The sequence below is a fragment of the Dendrobates tinctorius genome, unplaced genomic scaffold, assembly GCF_039654945.1.
Source record: "Dendrobates tinctorius isolate UK_male_01 unplaced genomic scaffold, ASM3965494v1 ptg000113l, whole genome shotgun sequence".
Classification (NCBI taxonomy): Eukaryota; Metazoa; Chordata; class Amphibia; order Anura; family Dendrobatidae; genus Dendrobates; species Dendrobates tinctorius.
In genome coordinates this window covers 15672224-15689660 of record NW_027361781.1, presented here as the reverse complement: position 1 = coordinate 15689660, position 17437 = coordinate 15672224, and the positions used below count along the sequence as shown (strand labels likewise).

The 17437-nt window shown below is 44.8% G+C and overlaps 1 protein-coding gene across 6 annotated transcripts in view; it reads right to left on the bottom strand.

The window, feature by feature from the left end:
• TPGS2 (tubulin polyglutamylase complex subunit 2) overlaps positions 1-17437 on the bottom strand; it is a 67453-nt gene that overhangs the window by 44284 nt on the left and 5732 nt on the right. For all 6 annotated transcript variants that reach the window (XR_012234850.1, XR_012234848.1, XR_012234849.1 and 3 more), the window contains exons 2-3: positions 5420-5510; positions 420-499 (exon numbers count right to left, since the gene is read on the bottom strand). Coding sequence is in view for 3 of the 6 variants with exons in the window: in XM_073589802.1 (XP_073445903.1) it covers positions 420-499; positions 5420-5492 (153 nt within the window). In the remaining 3 variants the exon portion in view is untranslated. The remainder of the gene's footprint in view (positions 1-419; positions 500-5419; positions 5511-17437) is intronic.

The following is a 17437-nucleotide window of genomic DNA, read 5'->3' as shown; positions in this document are numbered from 1 at the left end:
TTATGAATTGGCCATTTATGAAGGAGCCGGAGTCGGAGCCGGAGTCGGAGCCGGAGTCTGATAAAATCCAGGAGTCGGAGTCGCAACTGTGGCTTACCGATTCCACAGCCCTGCTGTACACCGCAGCTAATTCTGCTGCGGATCCGCAGGGCCAAAACCGCTGCGGATCCGCAGCAGAATCCGCAGCGTGTGCACATACCCTTACAAGTCAGCAAATTGGCTGTAATGTCATGCATTTACAAAGTTCTGCTCCTTTTTCTGTAGGCTCCTTCTTTAGTTACACAACAGGAATATGCTGCTCAGAGGTGAGTGTGCCTTATTTATACAGTATCCAAGACCGATACACTTATTTTATCTCTGGAGTATAGTAAAGGATAAGTAATGCATTTCCATTGGTTATGCTGTATGATCTCGCTCACCTGCTCCCAAGAGACCAAAGTGTGACGCTCAGCAGGAGGCTTCTCCTCAATCTTCACATCAGTCACACCAGGAGAGGACTCTAGTAAATAACAACATCATGATTACTCGTCTCCACATTTACAGGAGCCCAAAATGCCACGATTCATGAAGAGACTGAAGACTGAGCCTTCCCAATGATAAGAAAACAAGGATGCATCAGAAGGCAACCAATATATTTATTCCCTTTAGCAGGGCTGTGATGTCGGTATAAAATGGACAGACTGCAAAAATATATAATAAGTTTGGCACAGTAGTACAATGCAGGATGTGCTGTAAATGTTTCATAATAATTTGGGAAAGTTATGAAATGTCCTATAAATATATGTTCTGTCCCTGATCCAAGGATCACAGCTTTTAGTGGAGATGAATTTGTGCTGCACTTTATGCACAAAAAAATATACAGTATAAAGTGCTCTCAGTGAGAGAAACAAAATAGGAATCTTGTGGGTATGATACCTTTTAATGGCTAACAAATAATAGTGAATGTTGTTACAAAGCAAGCTTTCGGGACTGCTTATGTCCCTTCATCAGGCTGCTTTGTAACAACATTCACTATTATTTGTTAGCCATTAAAAGGTATCATACCCACAAGATTCCTATTTTGTTTCTCTCACTGAGAGCACTTTATATATTTTTTTTCTACTGGCTAACACGGTACCAAACCACTTTTTTCGTTTTACTTTATGCACATGCTCAGTAGTGACCAGTGCTGTTGGGTTGGAGTTGAGATGAATCTGTGCTGCACTTTATGCACATGCTCAGTAGTGACCAGTGCTGTGGGGTCATAGATGAGATGACTCTGTGCTGCACTTTATGCACATGCTCAATAGTGACCAGTGCTGTTGGGTTGGAGTTGAGATCAATCTGTGCTGCACTTTATGTACATGCTCAGTAGTGACCAGTGCTGTGGAGTCGGAGTGGAGATGAATCTGTGCTGCCCTTTATGTACATGCTCAGTAGTGACCAGTGCTGTGGAGTCGGAGTGGAGATGAATCTGTGCTGCACGTTATGCACATGCTCAGTAGTGACCAGTGCTGTGGGGTCGGAGTGGAGATGAATCTGTGCTGCCCTTTATGTACATGCTCAGTAGTGACCAGTGCTGTGGAGTCGGAGTGGAGATGAATCTGTGCTGCACTTTATGCACATGCTCAGTAGTGACCAGCGCTGTGGAGTCGGAGTGGAGATGAATCTGTGCTGCACTTTATGTACATGCTCAGTAGTGACCAGAGCTGTGGGGGGTCAAAAAAAAAAAAAAAAAAATTTAAAGAAAGAGCTACTGACCAGAAGGCAGGGATCACCTCAATACAATAATTTTTATTAGGTACACATAGACAACACCATATAAAAACATTTAAAAAGTCATAAACATGACATATATACAAAACACCAAGGAAAGCTCATAATAAAGCTCTGAAGACACACCCCTAAGAGAGCAGTGATGATTATACTACAAATGGCCAAGGCTAGTTTCACATTTGCGTTTCAGGGCGCAGCGACGGCCTGCGCACGGCCGCCGCTAAGCCCCGCCCCCTGTCGCGCCTCCGCCGGTAGCTCCGCCTATTGACGCATGACGCTGCATGCGTCCCCATTAACACTGGGGACGCAGGCCGTGTGCAGTATGCGTTTGGCGGCGCATGCGTTCTTTTGACGGTGCGCCGAGCACAACCAAATTGCAACAGGTTGCGTTTGGCGCTGCTCGGCGCACCGTCAAAAGGACGCATGCGCCGCCAAACGCATACTGCGCACGGCCTGCTTCCCCAGTGATAAGGATAGGGGACGCAGGACGTATGCAGCGTCCTGCGCCGGTAGGCGGAGCTACCGGAGGAGGCGCAGCAGGGGGCGGGGCTTAGCGGCGGCCGTGCGCAGGCCATCGCTGCGTCCTGAAACGCAAATGTGAAACTAGCCTTAATGTTCAAAACAACATACGTACAAAAATAGCACAGTATAAAATATTATTTATGTGCAAATTGTTATAGAACACTTCATAAAGAAACTTGGCATACTTGGTAATAATGTATGACTATACAAGGGAAACCTGCATGAAAACTATTAGGACAACAAAGCCCATGAAAATGAATGGGCAATCGTGATCATTGACAATAGCCCACAAGCTCCCCCTATCTGAGCGGTATTGTATTGGGACAGAGAGTGCAGGACTCATTCATTTTTTTTTTTTTTTGAGATTTCTTTTTGCAGGCAATCCTTATTGGTGTCCTGATCCATTTCTATTGTGCCCTTCTCCTGCACACTGCACATATTTTTGACTGTCCATTTATGTCAATACCTGTGGCTCTTTTTTCATTATCTTGTTGGTCCAATCATTTTCATGGGCTTTGTTAGCATATGACATATGTCTGGGTATTTTCTACAAGCCTTTATTAGCATATGGTACTGCACTGGGATATTGTGTGCAGGATTTACACCTAGATTTTGTGTGATATATTTTTTGGATGACTCTCATTGGTGCCTGTGTCCATTCTCAGAGTGTCTTGACCTGCACATTGTGTTTTTTGGATATCACACCAGCACATTTGGCTATTGTCAATGATCACGATTGCCCATTCATTTCCATGGGCTTTGTTGTCCTAATAGTTTTCATGCAGGTTTCGCTTGTATAGTTATACATTATTACAAAGTATGCTAAGTTTCTTTATGAAGTGTTCTATAACAATTTGCACATAAATAATATTTTATATGGTGCTATTTTTGTACATATGTTGTTTTGAACATTAAGCCATTTGTAGTGTACTCATCACTGCTCTCTTAGGGGTGTGTCTTCAGAGCTTTATTATGAGCTTTCCTTGGTGTTTTGTATATATGTCATGTCTATGACTTTTCAAATGTTTTTATATGGTGCTGTCTATGTGTACCTAATAAAAATTATTGTATTGAGGTGATCCCTGCCTTCTGGTCAGTAGCTTTTTCTTCATATTTTTTTTTTGTACTTGTTTATACTGACTGCAGAAGTATCCCTATGTCTATTTAGTGGTGCCCTCCCTAGCTCATATTATCACAGCGCTGTGGGGTCGGAGTGGAGATGAATCTGTGCTGCACTTTATGCACATGCTCAGTAGTGACCAGTGCTGTGGGGTCATAGATGAGATGAATCTGTGCTGCCCTTTATGCACATGCTCCGTAGTGACCAGTGCTGTGGGGTCGGAGTTGAGATGAATCTGTGCTGTACTTTATGCACATGCTCAGTTGTGACCATTTTTGTGGGGTCGGAGTGGAGATGAATCTGTGCTGCACTTTATGCACATGCTCAGTAGTGACCAGTGTTGTGGGGTCATCGATGAGATGAATCTGTGCTGCACTTTATGCACATGCTCAGTTGTGACCAGTGCTGTGGAGTCGGAGGAGATGAATCTGTGCTGCCCTTTATGCACATGCTCCGTAGTGACCAGTGCTGTGGGGTCGGACTGGAGATGAATCTGTGCTGCACTTTAGGCACATGCTCAGTAGTGACCAGTGCGGTGGAGTCAGGAATATTGAGGGGTCGGAGGTTTGGCTTACTGACTCCACAGCCCTGCCCTTTAGTATTACTGGGAGACACGACCACACACAGGAGATAGGATCCTAGAAAACTGATGATGGCTACAATGGAGCAGGACACAATCAGCAGTGATCGTGGGAACGTCCTTTGCCATCAGTGATATTTGTACAGCAGCGATTTTCACTTAGGCAAGGAGCGAAAAGGGACTCGAAAAACGTGCAGAGGTGTAAGAGACAGAAATCAGAGTGGTAGATGCACTGGAACGCTTATTATTGGCTTTAGGGCCCTAAAAACGTTTCACAAATTTCCTAAAAAGTCTGAAATATGTCAGTCAGCTGTGTGGCATCTGTGGAGCAAAACTAACTGGTGGTCACATGTAGCAGCTCTGCCAGGAAGGCCATATTCTTTGCTTAGTAATGAAGGCGATCATCCCCATCCATAAAAAGGGGGTACTCCAGCAACATGCATTTATGTTATAGCCATGGGATATCTGATCAGTGGTGACTTGGTTTTTAGGTACCCAGGCAGAAATAGGAGGTGAGCAATCCACTCCTCTCATACAGGAAAATATGGGAAAAGTCACAACAGAGTGATCGTTTCTAATCCTGGAGAGAAGCGGCAATGGCAAAATTTACATACCGCTTATCTCTTACTGAAATAAAACAGGGCTCTGTCCAAACTAGACATATACATGGAAAGTGAGGTGGGGAAGTGATGTGCAGCGCTGGCTTCTCTTATGCATACGACTAACGTTACAGAGCATCCTCCATATATGCTGTACTGTGCAAACGTTTAAGGTGTGGTGAAAAATCTGAAAACTAAGAATGCTTTCAAAACATAGAAGTGTTAAAAAATAAAATCTTAACAATTAACAAATAGCAAAGTGAAAGAAGAAAAGAAAAAAGGATCTGTAAATCACATCGATATTTGGTGACCACCTTTTCCTTTGTCATCATTTCTTCTAGATACACTTGCTCACAGTTTTTGAAGGAACTCGGCAGGATGTTGCTCCAAACATCTTGGAGGACTGACTACCGATCTTCTGTGGATGTCACCTGTGCAGATCCTATCTTTTCATGTGATCCCAGACAGACTGGATGATGTGAGATCAGGGCTCTGTGGGGTCTGTATCATCACTTCCAGGACTCCTTGGCTCTTCTATACATTGATGGATGTTTGGGGTCATTGTTCTATGGCAGAATAAATTTGGAGCCAAACAGACGCCTCCCTGATGGTACTGAGTGATGAATAAGGGTTTTCCATCAAAAATGGAGTACAAGTGTAGCTAGGAGAACTGGAAATGTTTTGAAGGCAAAGGGATATTGATGTGATTTAGATTTCTATTTTGCTTATTTAATTGTTAATTCAAAATAATAAACTATTACCACTTCCATTTTGTAAACCATTCTTACTATGCAGCATAACTTTTGTTCAACACTGTAGGTCCGGCCGCACATGGTCACTCACCCAGAATCTTGCTTATTCCCAGGGTGATTTTCTCGATGTGAGAAGCCATTAGGTTTTCATTCTTCTCTCCCATCTGAACACAACACTGGACCTAGAGAGAACAACAGGGTCACTATTAGGAGATGAAGCTGTGTACACAAGGAGCGACTACCATCCTACCAGTAAGAGAAGGTCTACTAAACCCTTCCAGTCTCCTGTTTACCACAAGAGGTTTCCAGGATTTTAATATTAAAGAACTACAAAAAAGAATCCGAAAAACTGATGTCCAATATTGAGGAAAAAATGAATATTTTATTCACAAAATTGATTACATATAAAATGGCGGGAATACAAATACCAAGATGGAAAGAGCAGATGCTGAAACGCGCGTCGGGGTCGGGCGCATCCTAGGAATCCTGTATCACGGGCACCAGGTATTGATTGGGCTCTTTTTTAGTTATGAATCTTGATACCTTTTGATATAGCACTATGCATTGAGGCTTTGAGTAAGCAGCCACTGGGCCTGTAGCATATGAATTGCCACTTTATAATCTGGTATATCCTGCTGTGATTTATTCAAGCCCTATCACTACAGTGACAGATCACATTATATATATAGATCTCAACCTTTGAGACTATTGATAGTCTCTACTGGCACCTTATTGTATCTTGATACTTTTTACCTATAACGCTAATATAGAGGCTTATATTAACCAGCCACTGGGCCTGTATCATATGAGTTTATATACATTCAACATACAGTTCAATTACCCTTTTTTGCATTTGGCACCTTACTGTATATGCTAATATATTCAGCTGGGATCTATTTAACATGCATCTGGCACTTTATTGCTTATTTTAACACCGATTTGCTCTATTCACCAATTTTTTTGCACTTTGGCACCTTATCAGTTTATTTATAATTGCAGATCTCAAATTTTTTGGCTATTTTGTATATATATAAAATTTTTGATATCTATTTGTGATCACATATGGCCGCATTATTTATTATTTTCTCCTATGTGCAATATATTGGTGCCACGTGGATTCCTAGTTTTGACCTTTCCATCTTGGTATTTGTATTCCCGCCATTTTATATGTAATTAATTTTGTGAATATTCATTTTTTCCCTCAATATTGGACATCAGTTTTTCAGATTCTTTTTCGTAGTTGTTTTGCTCATTTCCGATTTGCCCTTCAACTCTGATTTTGTCCATTTGTGCACACAACTGTATTATATTTCAAATCTTACAACATATATATTTAGAAATAACATGCACATTTGCCTTAAATTTTTGCTGAATTTTATAATATTAAAGTCATATCTGTTTCTGTGTGACACCGGGCAGATCCATTAATCAGTGTGATGGTGAAGCACAGGGAGGTGAGGAGGATGGCGTTCACCAGCACTCGCTTCCATCAGCCAAGGTTCTTACTTCTCAATAATAAGGACCTCACCAAACATATTGGGGGTGCACTCCTACACCAGATGTCAGCATCAACAGTGGAAGGGTGAGGCTGAAAAGCACCGTTAATTGTGGCATAATAGTGAGTGCAGCTCTGGAGTATAATACAGGATGTAACTCAGGATCAGTAATGTAATGTATGTACACAGTGACTGCACCTGCAGAATAGTGATTGCAGCTCTGGAGTATAATACAGGATGTAACTCAGGATCAGTACAGGATCAGTAATGTAATGTATGTACACAGTGACTGCACCAGCAGAATAGTGAGTGCAGCTCTGGGGTATAATACAGGAGGTAACTCAGGATCAGTAATGTAATGTATGTACACAGTGACTGCACCAGCAGAATAGTGAGTGCAGCTCTGGAGTATAATACAAGATGTAACTCAGGATCAGTAATGTATGTACACAGTGACTGCACCAGCAGAATAGTGAGTGCAGCTCTGGGGTATAATACAGGAGGTAACTCAGGATCAGTAATGTATGTACACAGTGACTGCACCAGCAGAATAGTGAGTGCAGCTCTGGAGTATAATACAGGATGTAACTCAGGATCAGTACAGGATCAGTAATGTAATGTATGTACACAGTGACTGCACCAGCAGAATAGTGAGTGCAGCTCTGGGGTATAATACAGGAGGTAACTCAGGATCAGTAATGTATGTACACAGTGACTGCACCAGCAGAATAGTGAGTGCAGCTCTGGAGTATAATACAGGATGTAACTCAGGATCAGTAATGTAATGCATGTACACAGTTCCTGCACCAGCAGAATAGTGAGTGCAGCTCTGGGGTATAATACAGGATGTCAGGATCAGTAATGTAATGTATGTACACAGTGACTGTACCAGCAGAATTGTGAGTGCAGCTCTGGAGTATAATACAAGATGTAACTCAGGATCAGTAATGTATGTACACAGTGACTGCACCAGCAGAATAGTGAGTGCAGCTCTGGGGTATAATACAGGAGGTAACTCAGGATCAGTAATGTAATGTACGTACACAGTGACTGCACCAGCAGAATAGAGAGTGCAGCTTTGGGGTATAATACAGGATGTAAACTCAGGATCAGTAATATAATGTACTAGCTGAAGAGCCCAGCGCTTCCCAGGCATAATAACTAACTACGGTAAGTTATAACAAATTATTATGTATATATATATATATATATATATATATACAGAGAGAGAGAGAGAGAGAGAGAGAGAGAGAGAGAGAGAGAGAGAGAGAGAGATAGATATGAGGAAATGGGGATCCAGCAAAAGGATGAAAGTTCACCAGATTTGTAAAAACTTCTTCTTTATTAATCCATTATATCATAAAAAGTATAAGGAACTCCAATCAATTAGTAGCATTCCAGCAAGGGACTACATGTTTCAGCACTATGTGCCTTCCTCACGGTCCTATATATATATATGAGTGTAGATCCCCACCCATTCCGCATAGCCGCATTCACTATAATATCCCACACCATCCCGTCAGCCAGAGCTACCGGACTACTACCACTAATATCCCACATCATCCCATCAGCCAGAGCCACCGGACAACTACAACTAATATCCCACATCATCCCATCAGCCTGGAGTCAGAACCAGAGTGCTGAGTGGAACGGTCCTAACTTCCATACCGGGGATCCCTTTAAGAGAGGCCTGGCGTCAGAACCAGAGTGCTGAGTGGATTTGCCCTGACTTCCATACCAATGATCCCTTTAATAGAAGCCTGGGGTGAGAATCAGAGCACTGAGGGATTTACCCTAACTTCCTTACCGGAGATCCCTTTAAGAGAGGCCTGGGGTCAGTACCAAAGAGCAGAGCGGATTTTCCCTCACTTCCGTACCGAGGATCCCTTTAAGAGAGCCTGGGATCAGAACCAGAGCGCTGAGTGGATTTGCCCTGACTTGCATACAGGAGATCCCTTTAAGAAGGGCCTGGGGTCAGTACCAAAGCGCAGAGTGGATTTGCCCTAAATTCCATACCAATGATCCCTTTAAGAGACCCTGGGGTCAGAACCACAGAGCTGAGTGGAACTGTCCTAACTTCCATACCGGGGGATCCCTTTAAGAGAGGCCTGGGGTCATGAGATATCTCTTCCAGCGAGAGGGTGTATACTGCAGGGGAGGAGTTAACTTTTTTTCTGGTTTACTTAGTGTCCTCCTAGTGGCAAGCAGCATAACACCCACTGTCTGTGTGTCCCCCAATGAATGGCTCGGAGAAAAGGATTTTACAGTGAGTACACAAAAATCCCTATTTCTCCTACGCCTCATTGGGGCACACAGAGACAGTGGGACGTCCTAAAGCAGTCCCTGGGTGTGGAGCATACATCTGCTAAAACCCCATGTACCACTGAGTCAACACTGAGGTACTGCCGAGAGCTGAATCCGCAGAGGCCTGAGAATGAATTTGGTAATGTTTTGTAAAAGTATGCAGACTGGACCAAGTTGCAGCCTTGCAGACCTGTTCTGCCGAGGCCTGGTGCCGAATAGCCCAAGAGGCGCCCACTGACCGGGTAGAGTGCGCATTAATCCCCGCTGGGACAGGTGCGTTCCTGACACGGTAGGATTCCTGAATCGCTAAGCGAATCCACCTGGCTAGCGTTGCTTTTGAAGTGGCTAGACACTTCCTATGCCCCTCTGGAAGTATGAACAGGGCACCTGACTTGCGGAAGGGAGCCGTCAGCGAGATGTACCGTCTCAGCGCCGTAACCACATCCAGGGTGTGGAGGGCCTTCTCAATGCGATGGACTGGCGCCGGACAAGAGGAAAGAAAAACAATTTCCTCGTTGAAATGGAAAGAGGAGACAACCTTGGGCAGGAAGGACGGGGATGTCCTGAGAACTACCTTGTCTTGATGAAAATTCAGGAACGGAGAACGGCAGGACAGGGCTGCCAATTCCGAAACTCGTCTGATTGACGTAATTGCCACTAGAAAGACCACTTTCCAAGAGAGGACTGTTGTGAGTTCATTCTCTGGTTCACCAGTTGTGAGTTCTCCTTTCAGACTCCCTCTGGTGGTAACAGGAGGTAGTGAGGCTGATTTGATCGGTGGAGATCTGCCACCTGAGAATGACGATTGGACCTCAGGAGTCTCAGATTGGATTTAAGACAGCCAACTCCCTATTCAGTTGCTGGTGATTCCTTCTGGCTGTTCAGCTCTTGGTTTTCAGCTCTGTTCCAGTCATCTAAAGATAAGTTTTTCTGCTAATGTTCACACTTGATCTTGTTGGACTATTCAGTTTTTTGGTGTGGTCAGCCAGCCTCGGCTGGGGGCTGTGCTGAATTTCCACTCTTATTTATCAGTATTTTGCCAATTTGCTTTTCGTCCCTTACTAGTTTGGTCTCTTTTTGCTCTGTCTCAGAATATTTCAGAGTGCTGATATAGTGGGAGAAGTCTAGTGACTTCAGGGTTAATTTTGCTATCAGAAGTGTTGGACATTATTTTTGTAGGGTTTTTTGCAGGTTGCAGACAGTGTCTTTCCTTTCCTCTCTAGTTAGTTTGGGCCCCATCCTTTGCTCAGCCTATTTTCCTGCCTGTGTTTGTGCCTTCATCTTGTTTCACCGTCAATACATGTGTGGGGGCTATCTATTCCTTTGGGGTCTGCTCTGGGGCAGTTAGTTTTCCCCTTTTCATGCTTCAGGCTTATTTAGTCCTCCGGCTGTGACGAAGCGTCTAGGAACATCGTAGGTACGCTCCACGTCTGCTGCTAGTTGTGTGGTAGGATCAGGGATCTGCAATCTGCATAGTTACCAACCTCTCTGGTTTTCTGTGACTTAGCTTGTTTTGCTTTTTTCTCCTCGGTGACCCATTCATAACAGAATCACCAGCCATACCGCAGATTCTAGGGTACTCAAAAGCAGGAAAAAGTTGTAAAAAAAAAAAAAAAAAAGTGTCAGAATTTTTTTTTTTATATATTTTTTCTCTGGCGCCGTAGGAGGATTTTTTTTTCTTTTTCCTAATGGAGATTAAGCAATTGTCTGATTGTGTGGAGCAGCTGGCTGCTGAAGTGCAGGGAATTTCCACCTACCTCATTCAGTCACATGCTGCTGAACCTAAGATCCCTACTCCTGATGTGTTTTCTGGGGATCGGTCTAAATTTCAGAATTTTAAGAATAATTGTAAATTATTTCTTGCCTTGAAGCCTAATTCATCGGGGGAGCTCTGTGCAGCAGGTTAATATTGTCATCTCCTTACTGCGCGGCGATCCCCAGGTTTGTGCTTTTTATCTGACACCTGAAAATCCTATTCTGACTAATGTGGATGCATTTTTTCAAGCCTTGGGGTTGTTGTATGGTGAACCTAATGCTGTTGATCAAGCTGAGAGAACCCTGTTGGCATTAAACCAGGGTCAGGATTCTGCAGAGTTATACTGTCAAAATTTCCGAAAGTGGGCGGTCCTTACTACATGGAATGATAGTGCATTGGCAGCTCTCTTTCGGAAGGGTTTATCAGAGACCGTAAAAGATGTTATGGTGGGATTTCCTGTTCCCTCTGGTCTGGATGATTCTATGTCATTAGCCATTCAAGTTGATCGGCGTTTACGTGAATGTAAAACGACACGGGAGGCGCTGCCACCTTTTGAACAAACATCTGAACCTATGCAATGTGATGGGGTTTTGTCTAGGGCGCAACGTCAAGAGTTTAGAAGGCATAATAAGCTGTGTTTTTTCTGTGGAGACGTCTCTCATACTATTTCTGTCTGCCCAAAACGAGAGAAACGTTTTGAACACACATTTGCTGTGGGCAGTATACAACCTAAGTTTATTTTGGCAATTACTCTGATCTGCTCCTTATCCACGTTTTCCACGAAGGCTTTTGTGGATTCAGGAGCAGCGTTGAATCTGATGGATTTGGACTTTGCTAAACGTTGTGGTTTTTCCATGACGCCTCTGCGGACGCCTATTCCTTTGAGGGGTATTGATGCTACTCCTTCGGCAGAGAATAAACCTCAGTTTTGGACCCAGGTGACAATGCGAGTTGCCCCAGACCACCAAGAAAATTGTAAATTTTTGGTGCTGCATAATTTGCATGATACTATTGTTCTGGGTTTTCCTTGGTTGCAAACTCATAATCCAGTTTTGGATTGGAAATCTGTGTCTGTGGTGAGTTGGGGTTGTCAGTGTGTTCTTAGGGACGCTCCTGTTTTCTCCACCTCTCCTCAGTCTCATGGTATTCCTGATTATCTAGCTGATTTTTCTGATGTATTTAGTGAGAGCAAGTCTGCGTCTTTGCCTCCTCATAGGAGTTATGACTGTGCAATTGAGTTGATGCCTGGGTGTAAATTTCCCAAGGGTCGGCTTTTCAACTTATCAGTACCCGAACATGATGCTATGCGATCCTATATTAAGGAGTCATTGGAGAAGGGTCATATTAGACCATCCTCGTCACCTTTAGGTGCTGGTTTTTTTGGGGGGGGCCAAGAAAGATGGTTCATTAAGACCGTGTATTGATTATCGCTCCCTTAACAAGATGACGGTTAAATATCAGTACCCGTTACCTCTGATGCCTGATTTATTCTCCAGAGTTAAGAGTGCCTGCTGGTTTACTAAGCTTGACCTCAGGGGGGCGCATAATCTTATTCGCATCAAGCACAGGGATGAATGGAAGATGGTGTTTAATACTCTGGAGGGACATTTTGAGTACCTGGTGATGCCTTTTGGGCTCACTAATGCCCCTTCTGTCTTCCAGTCCTTTATGAATGATATTTTCCGTGACTTTGTGGATAAGTTTTTGATCATCTATCTGGATGGTATTTTGATCTTTTCTAGTGATTGGGATTCTCATGTGGAACACGTCCGGACTGTGTTCCGGATTTTGAGAGAGAATTCCCTGTTTGTTAAGGGATCGAAATGCCTCTTTGGTGTACAGAGGATTTCATTTTTGGGATTTATCTTATCTCCATCGACTATTGAAATGGACCTGGCCAAGGTACAGGCCATTTATGATTGGGTTCAGCCTACTTCTTTGAAGGCCCTCCAGAAGTTTTTGGGTTTTGCTAATTTCTATCGTAAATTTATAGGTAATTTTTCTGGTATTGTCAAACCACTGACTGATCTGACCAAGAAGGGCGCGGATATGCTGAATTGGTCTCCTGAGGCTATCTCAGCATTTCAGGAGCTTAAGCACAGATTTACTTCAGCTCCAGTTTTACGGCAACCTGATGTCTCACTTCCATTTCAGGTGGAGGTAGATGCTTCTGAGATTGGTGCAGGAGCTGTTTTGTCCCAAACAGACCCTGTGACTTCTAACATGAATCCCTGTGCCTTCTTTTCTCAAAAGTTCTCCCCATCTGAACGCAACTATGACGTGGGGAATCAGGAATTGTTGGCCATGAAGTGGGCATTTGAGGAGTGAAGACATTGGTTGGAGGGAGCTAGACATCAAGTTGTGGTCCTCACCGATCACAAGAATTTGATTTATCTGGATTTGGCCAAACGCTTGAATCCTAGACAGGCTAGATGGGCCTTGTTTTTCACGCGTTTTAATTTTGTGGTCTCTTTTCTTCCGGGCACTAAGAATGTTAAGGCAGACGCCCTTTCTAGGAGTTTCTTTGCCGATTCTCTTAGTGTGACCGAGCCTACTACCATCCTAGGTGAGGGGGTAGTTCTTTCTGCCATTTCGCCCGATTTGAGACGCGCCCTGGAGGAATTTCAGGAGGATAAACCTGAGCGTTGCCCTATGGGAAAATTGTATGTTCCTGACCAGTGGAGAAAGAGTGATGTCTGAAATTCATTGCTTCGCATTGGCTGCTAATCCAGGTATTTTTGGTACCAGAGATTTGGTGAGTCGGTACTTTTGGTGGCCTGCCTTATCTCGTGACGTCAGGAATTTTGTACAGCCTTTGGGTCTTGTTCTTCGTCTAAACCCTGTTCTCGGTCTAAACCCTATTCTCTTTCTAGTGGGTTGCTGATGCCCTTGCCGGTGCCCAAGAGGCCATGGACCCATATCTCAATGGATTTTATTTCTGATCTTCCTGTCTCTCAGAGAATGACTGTTATCTGGGTGATTTGTGAGCAATTTTCCAAGATGGTCCATCTTGTACCACTCCCAAAGTTGCCATCTTCCGCTGAGTTGGTGCCCTTGTTTTACAACAGGTGGTTCGGTTATATGGGATTCCTGAGAACATTGTGTCCGACAGAGGAGTCCAGTTTGTTTCCAGATTCTGGAAAGCCTTTTGTTCCAATCTGGGAATTCAGTTATCCTTCTCCTCCGCGTTTCATCCCCAGACCAATGGACAGACTGAGAGAACAAACCAGACCTTGGAGTCTTATTTGAGATGTTTTAAATCTGCTGATCAGGATGATTGGGTCTCATTTTTGCCCTTGGCCGAATTCGCACTGAACAATAGAGCTAGTTCTGCCACTTTGATGTCACCCTTTTTCTGTAATTTTGGGTTTCATCCTCGATTCTCTTCAGGGCAAGTGGAATCTTCGTCCTGCCCAGGTGTGGACACTGTGGATAAGAGGATGCAGCAGATATGGGACCAAGTGGTGGATAAGTTGTCACTCTCAGGAAAAGGCCCAGCGATTTTCCACCCGGCATAGGACCATTGGTCCCCGGTTTAAAGTGGGTGATATGGTTTGGTTGTCGTCTAAGAATATTCCTATGAAGGTTGCATCTCCTAAATTTAAGCCAAGATTTATTGGTCCTTATAAGATTTTGGAAATTCTTAAACCTGTTTCGTTTCTATTGGCTCTTCCAGTTACGTTCAAGATCCTTAACGTATTTCACAAATCTCTGTTGAAGAGGTTTGTTGAGCCAGTGGTTCCTATGGCAGCACCTCCTGACCCTGTGTTGGTTGAAGGCAATATGGAATATGAGGTAGAGAAAATATTGGATTCTCGTTTGGTTAGACGGAGACTCCAGTATTTGGTCAAATGGAAGGGTTATGGTCAGGAGGATAATTCTTGGGCCTCTGCCTCCGATATTCATGCCAATAGATTGGTTCGTGCTTTTCACTGGGCCCATCCTTATCGTCCTGGTGGCGTGGATGAGGGTTCGGCGACCCCTCCTCAAGGGGGGGGTACTGTTGTGAGCTCATTCTCTGGTTCACCAGTTGTGAGTTCTCCTTCCAGACTCCCTCTGGTGGTAACAGGAGGTAGTGAGGCTGATTTGATCCGTGGAGATCTGCCACCTGAGAATGAGGATGATGATTGGACCTCAGGAGTCTCAGATTGGATTTAAGACAGCCGACGCCCTATTCAGTTGCTGGTGATTCCTTCTGGCTGTTCAGCTCTTGGTTTTCGGCTCTGTTCCAGTCATCTTAAAGATAAGTTTTTCTGCTAATGTTCACACTTGATTTTGTTGGACTATTCAGTTTTTGGTGTGGTCAGCCAGCCCCGGCTGGGGGCTGTGCTGAATTTCCACTCTTATTTATCAGTATTTTGCCAATTTGCTTTTTGTCCCTTACTAGTTTGGTCTCTTTTTGCTCTGTCTCAGAATATTTCAGAGTGCTGATATAGTGGGAGAAGACTAGAGACTTCAGGGTTAATTTTGCTATCAGAAGTGTTGGACATTATTTTTGTAGGGTTTTTTGCAGGTTGCAGTGTCTTTCCTTTCCTCTCTAGTTAGTTTGGGCCCCATCGTTTGCTCAGCCTATTTTCCTGCCTGTGTTTGTGCCTTCATCTTGTTTCACCGTCAATACATGTGTGGGGGCTATCTATTCCTTTGGGGTCTGCTCTGGGGCAGTTAGTTTTCCCCTTTTCATGCTTCAGGCTTATTTTGTCCTCCGGCTGTGATGAAGCGTCTAGGAACATTGTAGGTATGCTCCACGGCTGCTGCTAGTTGTGTGGTAGGATCAGGGATCTGCAATCTGCACAGTTACCAACCTCTCTGGTTTTCTGTGACTTAGCTTGTTTTGCTTTTTTCTCCTCGGTGACCCATTCGTAATAGAGGACGGTCAATGATACATCCTGCAGCGGTTCGAAAGGAGCCTCCTGTAAGGCCCCGAGAACCAGGTTAAGGTCCCATGATTCCAATGGCCTTCTATAAGGAGGCGCCACATGGGAAACTCCTTGAATGAACGTCTTGACCTGAGGTTTGGTGGCAATTTTGCGTTGGAAAAACACTGACAAGGCCGAAGTTTGGCCCTTGAGCGAGCTAAGCTCGAGGCCTGATTTTAATCCGGATTGAAGGAACTCCAATATAGCCGGAATGGAGAACACCAGAGGGGATCGACCATGACCCTTGCACCATGAAAAGATTTTCCAGGTGCGGTGATAGATACGCCTGGACACAGGCTCCCTAGCACTAATCATGGTGGAAATCATGTCGTGAAAGAACCCAGCCTGTGCTAAAATCCAGGATTCAATGGCCATGCCGTCAAAGACAGGGCCCCGGAGTTCTGGTGGTAAATCGGGCCCTGAGAAAGCAGATCCGTGCAATCTGGAAGTAGCCAGGGGACGTCGGCAACTAGTTGCATTAGTTCTGCATACCATGCTCGGCGCGGCCAATATGGCGCGACTAGGATCACTGGTACACCCTCCGCTCTGATCTTCTTGATGACCCTCGGAAGCAAGAGAAGAGGGGGAAAGATGTACGGGAGCCGGAAAAGGTGCCATGGCATAACTAGGGCGTCCGCTCCGATGGCGCATGGATCGGGCAATGAAGCGAGACACCTTGTTGTTTAGTCTAGAGGCCATGAGGTCCAAATCCGGAGTCCCCCAACGATGACAAATCTGCTGAAAGACTTCCGGATGAAGAGACCACTCTCCCGAGGGAATGCCTTGGCGACTGAGAAAATCTGCCGCCCAATTTTCTACGCCCGGGATGTGAATTGCTGAGATGGGCGAATGGTTGGTCTCGGCCCAATGGCGGATGTGACTCACTTCGTGCATGGCCATCCTGCTCCGGGTACCTCCCGCTACAGCCATGGCATTGTCACCCCATCAGGATCCAATCCGACCTGCGAGGAGATGGTGGAAACTCCGTAGAGCAAATCTGATCGCTCGTATCTCCAAAATGTTGATGGGGAGACATGATTCTCGGGTCGACCAACGACCCTGTGCCGTGTGGTGACGAAAGACCGCACCCCAGCCGAGAAGACTTGCGTCGGTGGTTACTACCAACCATCTTACTGGGAGAAAAGACCTCCTTTGATTCAGGGAGGACCTCAGTGTCCACCACCTGAAGGCTTGCCTGAGCCGCAGGGACAGAAGGATCCGACGGTCCAGGGAGAACGGGTTCTTGTCCCAAGCTAACAGCAACGCATGTTATAAAGGACGGAGATGGAACTGTGCAAATGGAACTGCTTCCATCGCAGCCACCATCTTTCCGAGAACTCTCATGCTGAAACGAATGGAGTGAGAAGCTGGTCGGGAAAGAGTCCGCACTGCCTGTTGTAAGGCTTGCGTCTTTTCTGGAGGGAGAATGACCAACCCGTGGGAAGTGTCCAAGATCATTCCTAAAAAGGAAATCTGCTGAGCCGGTTTCGGGGAAGACTTTTCGAAGTTTATCTTCCAACCCAGGCGTCAAAGTGTATTTACTGTTATATCCACGGATTCCTTGCAGGCTGGAAGGGATGGACCCTTGATGAGCAGGTCGTCCTGATACGGTAACACCACTACTCCCCGAGAGTGGA